The sequence below is a fragment of the Mastomys coucha genome, unplaced genomic scaffold, assembly GCF_008632895.1.
Source record: "Mastomys coucha isolate ucsf_1 unplaced genomic scaffold, UCSF_Mcou_1 pScaffold20, whole genome shotgun sequence".
Lineage (NCBI taxonomy): Eukaryota > Metazoa > Chordata > Mammalia > Rodentia > Muridae > Mastomys > Mastomys coucha.
In genome coordinates, this window is record NW_022196903.1 from 83,065,184 (window position 1) to 83,078,177 (window position 12,994).

General features: G+C 44.5%; 1 protein-coding gene across 2 annotated transcripts in view; it reads right to left on the minus strand.

Moving 5' to 3' along the window:
* The window catches only part of Chchd6 (coiled-coil-helix-coiled-coil-helix domain containing 6), a 211,628-nt gene that overhangs the window by 78,565 nt on the left and 120,069 nt on the right, over positions 1-12,994 (minus strand). For both annotated transcript variants that reach the window (XM_031382524.1, XM_031382525.1), the window contains exon 5: positions 4,199-4,282. In XM_031382524.1, coding sequence (XP_031238384.1) covers positions 4,199-4,282 — 84 coding nt within the window. The remainder of the gene's footprint in view (positions 1-4,198; positions 4,283-12,994) is intronic.

Sequence of the window (12,994 nt, forward strand, 5' to 3'; positions counted from 1 at the left end):
CACTCAGGAACAGGCAAGCAGGATGTGTACAGACGTCTGTGCTGGGGAAGAGTCAAAGTCCAGGAAGAATACAAACATTTCTGAGTTTTGTACTTTCTCCAAATTCAGTCTTGGAAGCTAGCTTACAGAAGCTTTCTCCACCATGCAGCTGACAAGTTTGGGAAAATAAGATGAGGTTTTACAGAGCTAGGGGGGTCTTTATGGCCCAGAAGCTAGAGCATAGGCATCAGTTTTCTCTATTCCAGAGGACTCCACAAGGTGGAGCCACACCTTCCTTATGCCTCACTACCTCCCCTCCACACCAGAGGATCCATGGCCTCCCCCAAGCCCAACCACCTCCCCTCCACACCTGAGTATCCATGGCCTGTCCCAAGCTCCACCACCTCCCCCTCCACACCCGAGGATCCATGGCCTGCCCCAAGCCCAACCACCTCCCCTCCACACCTGAGTATCCATGGCCTGTCCCAAGCCCTACCACCTCCCCTCCACACCCGAGGCTTCCAAGTTTGAAACAACAGACTTGAATCGATGTGGAATGGCTATGTACTTAAAATTAAAAAAGAGGAAAGGGTGAAAATAATATTAAAGAGAACTTATTACTTATGTCAGTATGCATCCTGATGTTTGCTTTACACAAATAATCACTTATGACAAAATAATGGGCAGATTATCACCTCATTTCAAGGATAAGAAAACTGAGATCAGAGGATATAAACATACCCAGCACAAGGTTGTTATTCCATGACCAAGGCTGAGCGAGAGGATGCCTACAGGACCTTACAGCATACTTGTCCCCTCTTTTACTCCGTTCAATGGTGGCCATGCTAAGTCACAGCCAATTGAACTTTTTTTTTGGGGGGCGGTTCTCTGTATCCCTGGCTGTCCTGGAACTCACTCTGTAGACCAGGCTGGCTTTGAACTCAGAAATCACCTGCCTCTGCCTCCCAAGTGCTGGGACTAAAGGCATGCGCCACCACTGCCTGGCATCAGTTGAGCTTTTGCCAGCAAAAGCAGTCAGCTCTGTGGGCTTTTCAGGCATTTCACAGGAGTCTGTGCCAGAAGCAAATGCACTGGCTTAAGAGGCACAAGTCACCCCAGCTGATTCCAGGTACATTGTGGGGATCCTGCCCCAGTTCTCTCATCTCTTAGAAGAATTCACAAACATGACAGCTGAGTGCATGTTCAGCTAGAGTGCAAGCAAGATGGTAAGAGGTCCTCTGAGCACAACTCCGAGGACAGTGAGGGTTTCACTTTCCTGGTGCATGTATCTAACACACAATAAAAATTCTCTTAGTGTGTGAGAAATGCCAGTGTGAATTAGCCCCAGACCCCTGCACAATGTCTTGCTTGTGGTACTCCTGGTAGGCATTCATTAAAAGCCTTATGAAGCCCAGAGAGCAGGAGATGAGGACAGATCATCTTCAGTATTGAAACTTACCTCAGCATACCTAGGTTCAAACTCACAGCATGCATGTTATATACCCATGTCCATGCACTAATCCCAAACTAAAGAACCCACTATGACATCATCCAGGATCCCAAGTGGCTACAGGGCAAAATCAGCATCTTAACTAGGGCAACACTTCCATGGCACTGCCTATGTTAGTCTCCATCCCTCTTCACAGACAGTACAGATGATTCCAGCTCAAAGATGAGGGAAGGGAGACAGAGAGAGAAATGAGAACTGTAGAGCACCAGAGACAACCTAGCCTTTCAGACACTGTCACCCAGGCTCTGTCAGCTCAGCTGGATGGATGACTGTCCCGTGTCTAGTATGTCTACAGTTCTCCCTCGGATGCATGAGACCCTTCTAATGGCCCATGTCCTCAACAGTTCACTGTTAACCATGGGAAAATTTCAACACTCTACACTTACACCTTTCAATGTGGTGCAGTGTATAGTTATTTGGAAAGTTTGCTAAGTACAATAGCCTCTCCTTCCACACTAACAGGCTGTCATGGCAGAATAAACACAGCAGTATAAAAGCACCACAAAGTCCCCTTCTTCTGGACCACGAGCTTGGATGGTGCAGACTTTCCTTCTCTGCCTGTCATAGTGGCCAGGGGAGGCCCACATGGAAGCCCAGGACTGGCCCCAAGGATGGAAGGTGGCAGAATTCCAGCCTGAGGACCCCACATTCCACCTTTCTCCTGCCTTGCCCTGCACCCTGACTTGCTCAGAGCTCCAGAATGAGCCCTTCTCTTTCTGGGCAAGATTCCACTGTCCATGTCATGGAACCAAGTGGGGTTCCACTGCCCACATCTTCCCCACTTCCTCTTAGATCAGGTTCTGCTGTCAGTGTCTATACTAAAGAAACAGAAAAGGAAAAGAAAGAGAAGAGAGGAAGAAACAGGAAGGAGATGTTGAGGGAGGGCATGAGGAAGGATGGAGAGAGGAGGAGCACAATGGCTGGAAGGTCTGGGAGCTGCAAATGGCAAGTCTAGGAGTGTTCAGCAAACAGAACCCAAACTGAAGAAAAGCAGCAGCTATAGAGAGATTGTCAGAGGCTGTATTTCCTCTTCTCAACCATTACCAGAATAAGCTTATTCATGGAAAAGATCAAACCCCTGTTTCAGAACTAATACAGGTAAGCCTTACTCTTCGGCCTCCCTGCAACCCCACTATCTGATCTCCATCTGATGGGATGTGGGGTGTTTTCCTCTCTATTATAGTTAGCAAAGCACTACCAGAAAGGAGAGCATACTTTGACAGCTCCTGTCAAAACATAGAACTATTCACAAGCATGTAAAATTCTCTGTGTGTGAGGAGTGGGGTGCCTCTTTCCCAGCAGTGGGGAGGAAGAGTGGAAGTAGAGGAACCTGGTGGGAGGACTGCCTCTCCCGTGGCAGAGCAGAACACTGGCCTTACAGAGAAACCCAGGAGGAAGAGGAGTGAGATGAAAGGAACACAGACTTAGAGGAGGAAAGCTGCTACAAGTCCATTTCTTCCCACCCTCCAGAAGCACGTGCACAAGCTCTGAGTAGCCAAGCCCAAGTCAGAGATGAGGAGAGCACAGCAGGAAACAGTATTGCACATATAACCAGAAAGAATATCTCCATGCCTGAGAGCATATGGGCGACTGTGAGAATTAGAGCCATAGCTGGTGGATTTTTTTTTAAAACTCCTTTTTGTAATCCAGAATCACAATTCTTAACATGGCATGCTACAGCCAAACCTGTGCACGCGCTGCTTTGTGATAGCTGGCTCCTTAAAGGCCGCTTGGCACTGCTCAGCCACGTGCTTAGGACTGCAGGGTATCACTGTCAGGGCTCTATCCTCAATGCTGGCTTTCCTCTACATGCCTGGCAGAAGTGGGCAAGCAGGTGGCTGTGAAGCAGGGAGCCACCGCCCTCTTGTCCTCATTACCTGGAAATCCAGAACCCACACTTCTGCCAGACTCTGCTGTGGCATGCTGCAGGAGAAAACCCCCGTGGAAAGCAGGCCCCTCAGGCAAACTGTCACTTTCAAAGCTCCAAACCATGACAAATGACAGGAGAAGACTTGCCTGCAATAGCTGGTGGCTCAGATTGCTTGGCATGAGAGAAAGAATACTTTTCTTAGGCATGAGGGAGAATACTTTTTTAAAAATTTCCCAACCATCTTTTTCCATGTTATAAGCCATTTCTTTGGAAAATCTGCCATAATCAACAAATTAAACCTCCCAAAGTAAGCACATTACAAAATAAATTTTCTTTCATAAATTGCTAGCATTTAACCAGGTAAAAATGCCTGTGACTCTGGCATGCCCGGCTCATCCTCAGAACAGCAGCAAGTATGCAGCAGCAGAGCACTTTGATCTTCCCAAGTCCCAGGAGAAAATCGATGATACAACTTTAATGCATTTGTACAGCAAGGCTTCATGTTATTATTATTTTTACCCAATGTAGCTTAACTCAAGTAAAAAAGGTATACTGGGTCTCAGCACCGCCCTGTGGTGAGAGTGAATTATTTTTTAAAACTGGATTGTAGTAGAGCCAGCTACATTCACCGAAAATGGCCAATTAAAAAGCAATTATCTCTGTGATTGCAACTTGTTGAAAGGCTGGGATTGTGGTGCTCCTGTGGAGGCAAGAGGATGGGCATGTCCACAGGGTGACTGGTGTTGGAGTAAGCCAGCATGGGACCTGCTGTTCTCCCATCATGGTGGTAGGCTCTGGTCAGGTACCTTTGGGACCTATCTAGAAGGAACCAGTCTTACCTTTTCCTGGATGCGCCCCTGCTGCTCCTTGTAGAAGGTGTCACGGCGGCTGAGCTCGGCCTCTCTGTTCTCCAGTTCCCTGGCCTAGTTGGAGGGGAACAAAGCCTGAGTTAGCTGGCAGCAGTGGTGCTGAATGAGTGCCACAGGGAGAAGGCAGCTGACATTTCTGCTCACAGTCATGCTCAATGAGAAGGACAGTGGTAATGCACAGACAGCCTATGCTGTGGCAGGTCATGCATATGTGTTATCCTCAATTTTCACAACAGCCCTTCAAAGTGGGTAATTAGCACAACCATTTTGCAGATGATAATCACTAACATTTACTGAATGCTTACTGTCTGCCAAGTCCTGTTCTACATGCTTCTTGGACATTTCTAGGTCCCTTCAAAAGCCTAAGAGGAAAGTAGGATGTATTAAGCTAATCAGGGACAAGAGTCACAATGGATCCCCATGACAGGAGATACAGCAGAGGGAGCAAGTAACTGTTCAACAACTCACAGCAAGAGAATGAATTTCAAAGGACTCATTCAAACACATCCCTTAGCTGGGTAGAAATACATACTCTCCTCTTTAGGACTCTACCTCTCTTGCTATACATGGGGACTCCTGCCATGATAGCTCAGCATATAGGATACAGAGCTTACAGAGCAGAGATGAACTTAGACCTGGCTAAAGCACCAAGCTGCCTCCAACCTCACAGTTGGGAAAGAGCAGAGTCTGGCACTGTTTTTGGAATCCTGATATTTGGTGGTACACCATGCCACTGTCCTATATGCTGAGCTATCATGGCAGGAGTCCCCATGTACAGCAAGAGAGGTAGAGTCTTAAAGAGGAGGGTATATATTTCTACCCACCCAAGGGATGTGTTTGAATGAGTCCTTTGAAGCCAGCTTAACAGAGCCTCCCTACTTCAATCATGACTTTGAGAGCCTGGATGAACAGCTTGGAGTTAGAAGCCTGGGGGTGCAGCCCAGTCCTTTCCTTAAAGTAGCTAGATGACTCTGAACTACTTCCTTGCTTGCACAGACCATCTCTCTGGTGCAATGGCTAAAACTAGAACAGAAGTGTTCTCTGCTTCTCACACCTACAAGACTGTCTGAAGGCTGAGGGTACCCTCAGAAATGAGCAGGGTCCACAGCATTCAGGCAGCTGGGAGCTTAGGGTAGCTGAGAATATAGACTAGAATATTCACATCTTCACTGGGCTTTCCAGTACTATGTATCAAGTGCCATTGCCTCTGTCCTCAGTATACAGATGCAGTCATCATGGGCCTGAGAGGTTCAGACAGTCTGGGGTATGTGGCCGAGGAACATTACTCCTAATTATCATCTACCCACATGAGGTCTGTTTGAGCAAGCACTGCACTCAGCTCCTGGTGGCACTTACCCTCACCATCCCCAAGAGCACAAGTTTATCAACGACTGAGGTCTACTGTGAACATGAGTCCACACAATTTCCAAATCCTGAGCTTTTTATTTTAAGCTACACTATGGTATCCACAGAGGGGTCTTAATCTCTCAAAAATACAAGAAAAGGGGTAAAGATTCCGAAAGCCCCTCTTCTTGGCAGTGATGCACCTGTTGGCTTAGAATCTTCCAGAACAGTGCAATAAGAGCTGCCTGCATACCAGTGTGAGCATGCACATACTAAAAGGGCTGGAGGAAAGGGCCAACATTCAGGCAATGCAAGGCCAGGGGCTGGGCAGAAAGCTAGACAGTGGCCTCTCTAGTCCTGAGTAAGCTGCCTTCCTCTTATGTATTTCCCCTTACCTGTCAAGTAGAGCAAAGAAGCAACTTGGCTCCCCAGAGGCTTAAGAATCTAAAAGTCCCAAGAAGGTCCCAGAATGCCTATGATCCAGCAAAGTTAAGCATAGACAAGGGACTACATGCTGGGATTTCTTATAAGATCTTTCAAGAAGGCTCCTGGAATGCCTCCGGAATGCCAATACTCCAGCAAAGCTAAACATAGACAGTGGACTGAATGCCAGGGATTTCTCATAGGATCTTTCAAAGCACAATGATGAGCTGATGAGGCTGTGTCCCAGGCACACAGGCATGGCTAATATGTGTGGGGCCTCTCAGCAGCCTAGCACCAACTGTGAATGATCTCTGGTGCAATCAGAGGAGAAGCACATCTGATACAATTAAGCAGCCAGTATTGGAATATCTTGCAGGGCTCGGACTTGCCATTTTCTGACCTGTAGCTCCAGCCAAGCAGAAATATGTCATCTGAAGGCAAAACTATCATGAGACTCTTCATTTGTTCTTCCCTAGGGGATACTGGGGCAGGAAGGACAAGGAGGCTCATCCAGGCATGTACCCAGCCTCCAAATGACATACTATGATTCTGTTCATACTGAACACTCAGACAGCAGCCACTAGGACACACATCAGCAAACACCTGCAGAAGTAAAGCTCTAGGCAGAGATGTCTTATCATAGACTTACTGCCCAGGCTAGAGCCTGAAACTTACCAATGCCTGCACGCAAAAGACCATAGTAAGGTTAGGTAAGGCACTATGTCCTTACGTACTCTAGTCATCTGTGAGGCTGGTAATGAAATCTCCATGAGCAATAATAGACAGGAAGTAACACAGACAAAGTTTATAGTCAGAAGGCTTTCTAGAAACAGGCATTTCTCCAGGTGCTATTGAAGAGGTCCTCAGCAACTCATTGGCTGTTCCCAAATGTCTATTATGAATGAGGCCCTTTTCCTGAAAAGGGGCCTTAGCTGTATTAGATGTGCTCATGGAACTCAGTCCTGATAGGGAAGCAACTATGTGCACTGATAGTTTTGCAGTGTGATGTGCTGGAGAGACTATGACCCAATAGCAGCAAGCAGACTGCTATTTTGTCTAAAGAAATTCCCAACTAAATCTTTGAAAAAAAAAAATACTAAGTCAAACCAAGTATGTTGCCTCTGATACACAGGACAAATATCACCATGATGACAATGTGCACAGTGCAAGGCAGGCTTTGAGCAGGAGTGGAAGGGATCTTCAGTGGATAAGTAGAGGACCTCCTTCTATCAGACAACACTGAGTATGCACTTTGATGCACCAATGCAGCTCCACACACAGCAGGGGCAGAAAGAACACATGCCTGAAAAGACAGAGTCAGGTCCAAAACCAAGATTAAAGAGCCAACACAGAAGGGATAGTCAAAGCAGTAGGCAGAGCAGGAGCCACAGGCCTGCTGGGCTGGGCAGCCAGGACCAACCTTACAATCTTGAAGGATAAAAATAAAACCCGCCCTTCGGAGGAGGAGCAAGAACCAATCTGGACATCTAGAGCTGAGAGTGAACTCTGAAGCAAAAAGGAGGCATTACAAATGTCCACAGACTCCCCCTCACTAGCACATGGTTTTCTGTTTGCTTCATCCCAGACAGGTGAGAGGACCCAAACCAATGCAGGACAAGGACAAGAGGCCTCCTGAGGCCTCTGCAGTGTATCATCACAGTTGTGCAGACAGAAATAGGAGTTGAGCCTGACCTGGTAGGTATTAGCAGTTAGAAAAATGCCACCAGGGTACAAAGGCCATGCTGGAGGTGAGAGGGAAAGAAAGCAGCCAGACAAGTCTCGCACTGCAAATCTAGACTCATTCAAGTGAGGAAATATACTGGCAAAAGTGGTAACTGAGACACAGATGCAACCCAGATCAAACTAATGTCATGGGACAATGTCACAAGGACAAAAAGCTTTTTACTGTGAAAGCTTTAAATACAGGACAAAATAATGTAATAAAAAGTCAGATGACATCACCAAGCTTTAACAACCAAGAACTAAGACACCAGTGTGCACACACACATGCTCAAACACAAAGATATGCACAAACACTTGTCCCAAGCATGCAAACAAGTCACTTCATCTGTGTAGGCTTCAAGGTGCTATTCTAAAAGATAAGGACTTTTATGCTCCTAAACAGAACAAAAGTATCACCTTAAAAATAAAATAGGTTCATCAAATATGCAGGGTATTAAAATCTCCCACTGATAAAATATTTTAATATACTGTGTAAGTTGCCCCAAAGACAAATGAATGACTTCTAATTTATAAAAAAGAAATTATGAGCATGAAATAGGCAAACCCCAGAGGACATACTCAATTCTTTAAAATAAAAACTGTAGTGTGATACAATACGCCCTAAGCATTGGGCAGTAAAGGGAAATAAGGATAGTGGGCATGGCACTGAGTGCAGCAGATAGGGATGACAAATAGACATGAAGGAGAAGCTTGGAATTGGCCAACACAGGCAAATGGCTACCAGAATAGCAAAAGAATGGCAGAGGCAGAGGGCAGGGGCCCCTGAGAGTAGAAGGTAGTCAAGAAGGTAGCAGTGAACACCCTAAGAGTTAAGATAGGGAAAGGAGACAGGGAGCAAGATATAGAAGTAAGGAGACAGGAGTTGGAGAAAGGTGGGCAGACAACAGTAGGAGAAAACACAGAAAAACCCATATGAAAAAAATAAATGAGCTGTTACAGAAATATGTGGTAAGCCTCCACGAGGCAAAAACTCTCCTCCAGTTCCAACTCAGGCCTTATACAGTTCCCTTCCCTAAGAGTGTGTTGAACTTGGGGATAGTGCTAATCAGGAGGGTATGTCAAACAGTGTGATGTCACTTCTGATCTCTGTTTGGCTCTGCTGCTCTCCTGTCTCTCTTGCTTACTCTTAGCCCATAAACTTCCATGTTATGAGCTGCCCTAGGGAGATTCTCACATGAAAATGAACTGAGGCTTGTGAGGTAGGGAGCACAGCCAGCAGCCAGGAAGAAGCTGAGGTCTGCAGACCCTCATGCTTCCAGCAGCCAGAAGGAAACATGCAAAGGTCCTTCTCCAGGGAGGCCTTCAGCTGCAATGGCTACCCTGGAAAACACCTGGCCAGCAGCACTGAGCAGCATGAAGGCTGAAAAGCACCCACTGAGCCAGATCTCAGATTCAACAGTGCAAACCCCACCCACTGACAAAAGCCCCTTAATTTTTAAAATTGATATTTAGCAATAGATAATTATACAATTTTAATTGATTCATCTCACCCTTAAGGAAAAAAGATGGTCATTTTGGATAAAAGAAAACCAAGTAGATGTTACTCCTAAGAGATCCAGACACCCATACAAACAGTCATAGAGAATACCAACAAACCCTTCACTGGAAAGAAAGAAATACTGTAGTGTGTGCCACTTTGTACATAAAAGGACTAGTATTATATCAAAATCTATAATATGTAAGAGAGAGAGAGAGAGAGAGAGAGGGAGAGAGAGAGAGAGAGAGAGAGAGAGAGAGAGAGAGAGAGAGAGAGAGGAGTACACTATCACCACTAAGAGATAAAATACTAGAAACAAATCCCCAACAGTTCAGACACCAGAATCAATACACTATGCTGACATGTGAGGGATCAAGCAGAGAAGAGAAGATGTGAATGAAAAGACAGAGTTTTACAGTGATGGAAATGACCTCCAATAATTCAAGTCTGCTGTTGATAATCTTGAGAAGTTGAGGACTTCTCACATGTGGTTACCTTGCTTCCTTTGAGATTTGACTTTAGCGTCTTCCAACATGATTACCAACGGTCTAGGTCTGGGTCTGGGATCTCACAGTCTACACTGACACAGTCTAATGTTCCAGGAACCTGTAGCAGGGATTTCAAAGCCCTTGCTTTTCTTTCTAGACTTCTTGGCACCAGGTTGTTGCCTAAATAATCACCTTTGCAGGCTGTTGGAAAATGACTATTTTTCAACAATTATCTACGGTTGTTTTTAGACAATTTCTCTGGGGGTGCAGGGGAGGTCTGTAATGAGAGACTGAGTTGGGTGGGATGAAGATGATCTTTTAAGTGTGGTCTTTCAGAGAAACAGGAAGCAGTAACAACACTGACAAGAGCTCCAGTGTCTGACAGTGTCTGACAGGAGGCTAACACACTACCTGTGTGTTTTTGAGACTATCAAGGAGCTTTGAAGAGGGAGAGATGGAATAGAGTCAGTTAAAATGGCCAAAGTTTTGTTATTTTGTCTGAAAGTCTCCCATTTTCTTATACAAATGTCCTTATATGGGGTTAATGTTCAGAACTGTGACAAAGTATCAGGTGTGGTGACACACACCTTTAATCCCATTACTTGCACTCAGGAGGCAGAGGCAGGCAGATCTCTATGGGCTTGAAACTAGCCAGGTCTACACAGTATGTTCTAGGCTAGGGAGACCCTGTCTAAAAAATTGTGAAAATTTAAACTCTATTTCTGAAACTGTTTTCAATGCTTGGCAATGTTTTCATTGGATTGGCAGAGGACCTTAGTCCACCATTTGCACTGAGAGGCAGATGGTATGATATAAAATCAGGGATTACTGGCACACTGGACAGACACAGCCCAAGACAAGTATCATGAACCTAGAAACAAGTCTCTATCCAAATCAAACACAGAGAGGTCCACTCTTCCTGCTGCCCCTCATTTCCAAGAAGGGCTTGAACTTATATCCCTCTAAAAGTTATGAAAGACAACATATGTTAGCCCAGACTATCATACCTGGCAAAACAATAAAGTTGTAACCAAAGAAGGAAAAATTTCCCAAGCTAAAAATAGATTTAAGAACTGCCACTAAGCCAGTACTACAGAGATTACTAGAAGAATATATAATTCTGAAGAGGGGTAGGGGGAAACTATGTACAAGAAGGAACAGGGAATGAATAAACCCAGAACATTTAATCAAAAGAGATCTAAGGAAAAACCACAAAAGCAACAAAATGACACTGATTAACACACACTGTTCAATAATAATTCTTAATTTTAGTGATCTCAATTTCCCAATAAAGAGATCCAGACAAATAGATTAGACCAGAAAATATGGTCTGTATTTTTTCTGCATCTAAGAAACACATCTCACCAGCAATGATACACACCACTTTACTGTAAATGGATATAAGAAGATATTGCAAACAAACAGAGCTGAGAAGCAAGTAGGCATAGCTGTACTAAATTCTGACAAAATAGACTTCAGAATGAAAGCAGTCAGAAGAGAAAAGGAGGATGACTCATATTCAGTAAACTCTAAACAGATGAGCATCAAACTCAAGAGCACCATTTTCATAAAAGAAATAATATATTGACAGCATCAGAGTGATAGTAGTGATTTCAATACCACTCTCACCAATAGACAGGCCATCTGAGAAGAAAATGCAACACAGAAACTCTGGAGTTGAAAGACAACATAAATCAAATGGACCTAACATATCTACAAAACATACCACAGAAACACTAAAGAATACATGTACTTCACGGCAGTCCAAGGAACGTTCTCTAAAATTAATTACATATTAGGACACAAAGCAAGTCTCAACAAATATAAGAAAAATCAAAATATTTTATTGTATTTTATCTAACCACAATGCAATAAAGAATGGTATCAACTGCAATAGAAATGGCAAGAAGTATGCAAACACATAGAAACTACATAGCACATAGGTAAACAATAACTGGGCCAAGGAAGAAATTTAGAAGGAAATTTGCAATTCCTCGACTGTAATGAAAATGAAAAGGCAACATCCTAAAACTATGGGACACAATGAAGACAGTCTTAAAGGGGACATTTACAGAATTAAGTACCTACATGAAATTTTTTGAGAAATCTCAAATTAATAACTTAATGATGCACATAGTGGCCTCAGAAAAACAAGAATCCCCCTCAATACACACACAAAAGGAAAGATAAAAGAAAAGGAAAAAAGTAAATAGGGAGAGATAAACTCAGAGCTAAACTTAATGAAGTAGAAATAGAGTTAGTTCTTTAAAAAAATTAAGATTGACAAAGCCTAAATTAACCAAAAAAGAGGGTCTAAAATAATAAAATTAGAAGAAAACAGAGATATTACAAGAGACATTGGGGAACTTCAGAGGATCATAAGGATATATTTTAAAATTCCATCTATTCTGGCTCATTCATTCCTGTCTCTCCAAACTTAGTCCGTGCAGCCTGCCTGAAGGAACCCCTCTTCACACTATTCCCTGGAGACTCCACCACCTGGGCAGAGCCATGGTTCCCTTTTGTCTGTTCCTATCAGCCTTTCCTCCTCGCTCATCTCCATTCCTCTGTGTCAACCTGTAAAAGCACTTTCTACTGGAGACCCTATAGCTACTATATTTGCCTAGGATCCAAAATGGGAAACAGCAGCTAAGGAATGGAACAGCTATCCAACAAAGATCAAACTGGATATTGCCACCAGAACTCCAGATGTTGAGATCCTGAGCCCCCAAACACAATCACAAACAGCCAAGATAACATGCCTCCTCTAGAAACCAGCAGCCCTATTGCAATAGGACCTGAAAAATACAATTTAGCTGAAGCACAAGACAAAAAGTTCAAAATAGTAATTATGAATATGTTCAAGGACTTTGAAGATGAATAAATGCCTTAAGACAGTGAAAACATGGCTGGTGTTATGAGCAGACCTTGGGCACAAGCTCTGCAGCCAGTCCCCCAAAACCCAGAGGAAGCTCCACTCCCAGGCGCTCTGACACTCTCTGGATCAGAAGTGAGGAGGACCCAACATCTGTCCCAACACCTGGAGTATCTGGGACCAGTGGGAGCAGGCACACAGGAACTCTGCCAGCAGAGTGGCTTGGGTTCCTTCCAGACTCTCTGGGCTGGTGTCCTGAGCAGACCCTGAGCCCAGGCTCCACAGCCAGTCCCACAACACCCAGAGGAAGCTGCTGCACTCCCAGGTGCTCTAACAAACTCAGGGTCACAGGATCTCAGAATCACAGGATCCCAGAGACAGCCTGACTCTGAGGAGTTCTGATACAACCAGGATCA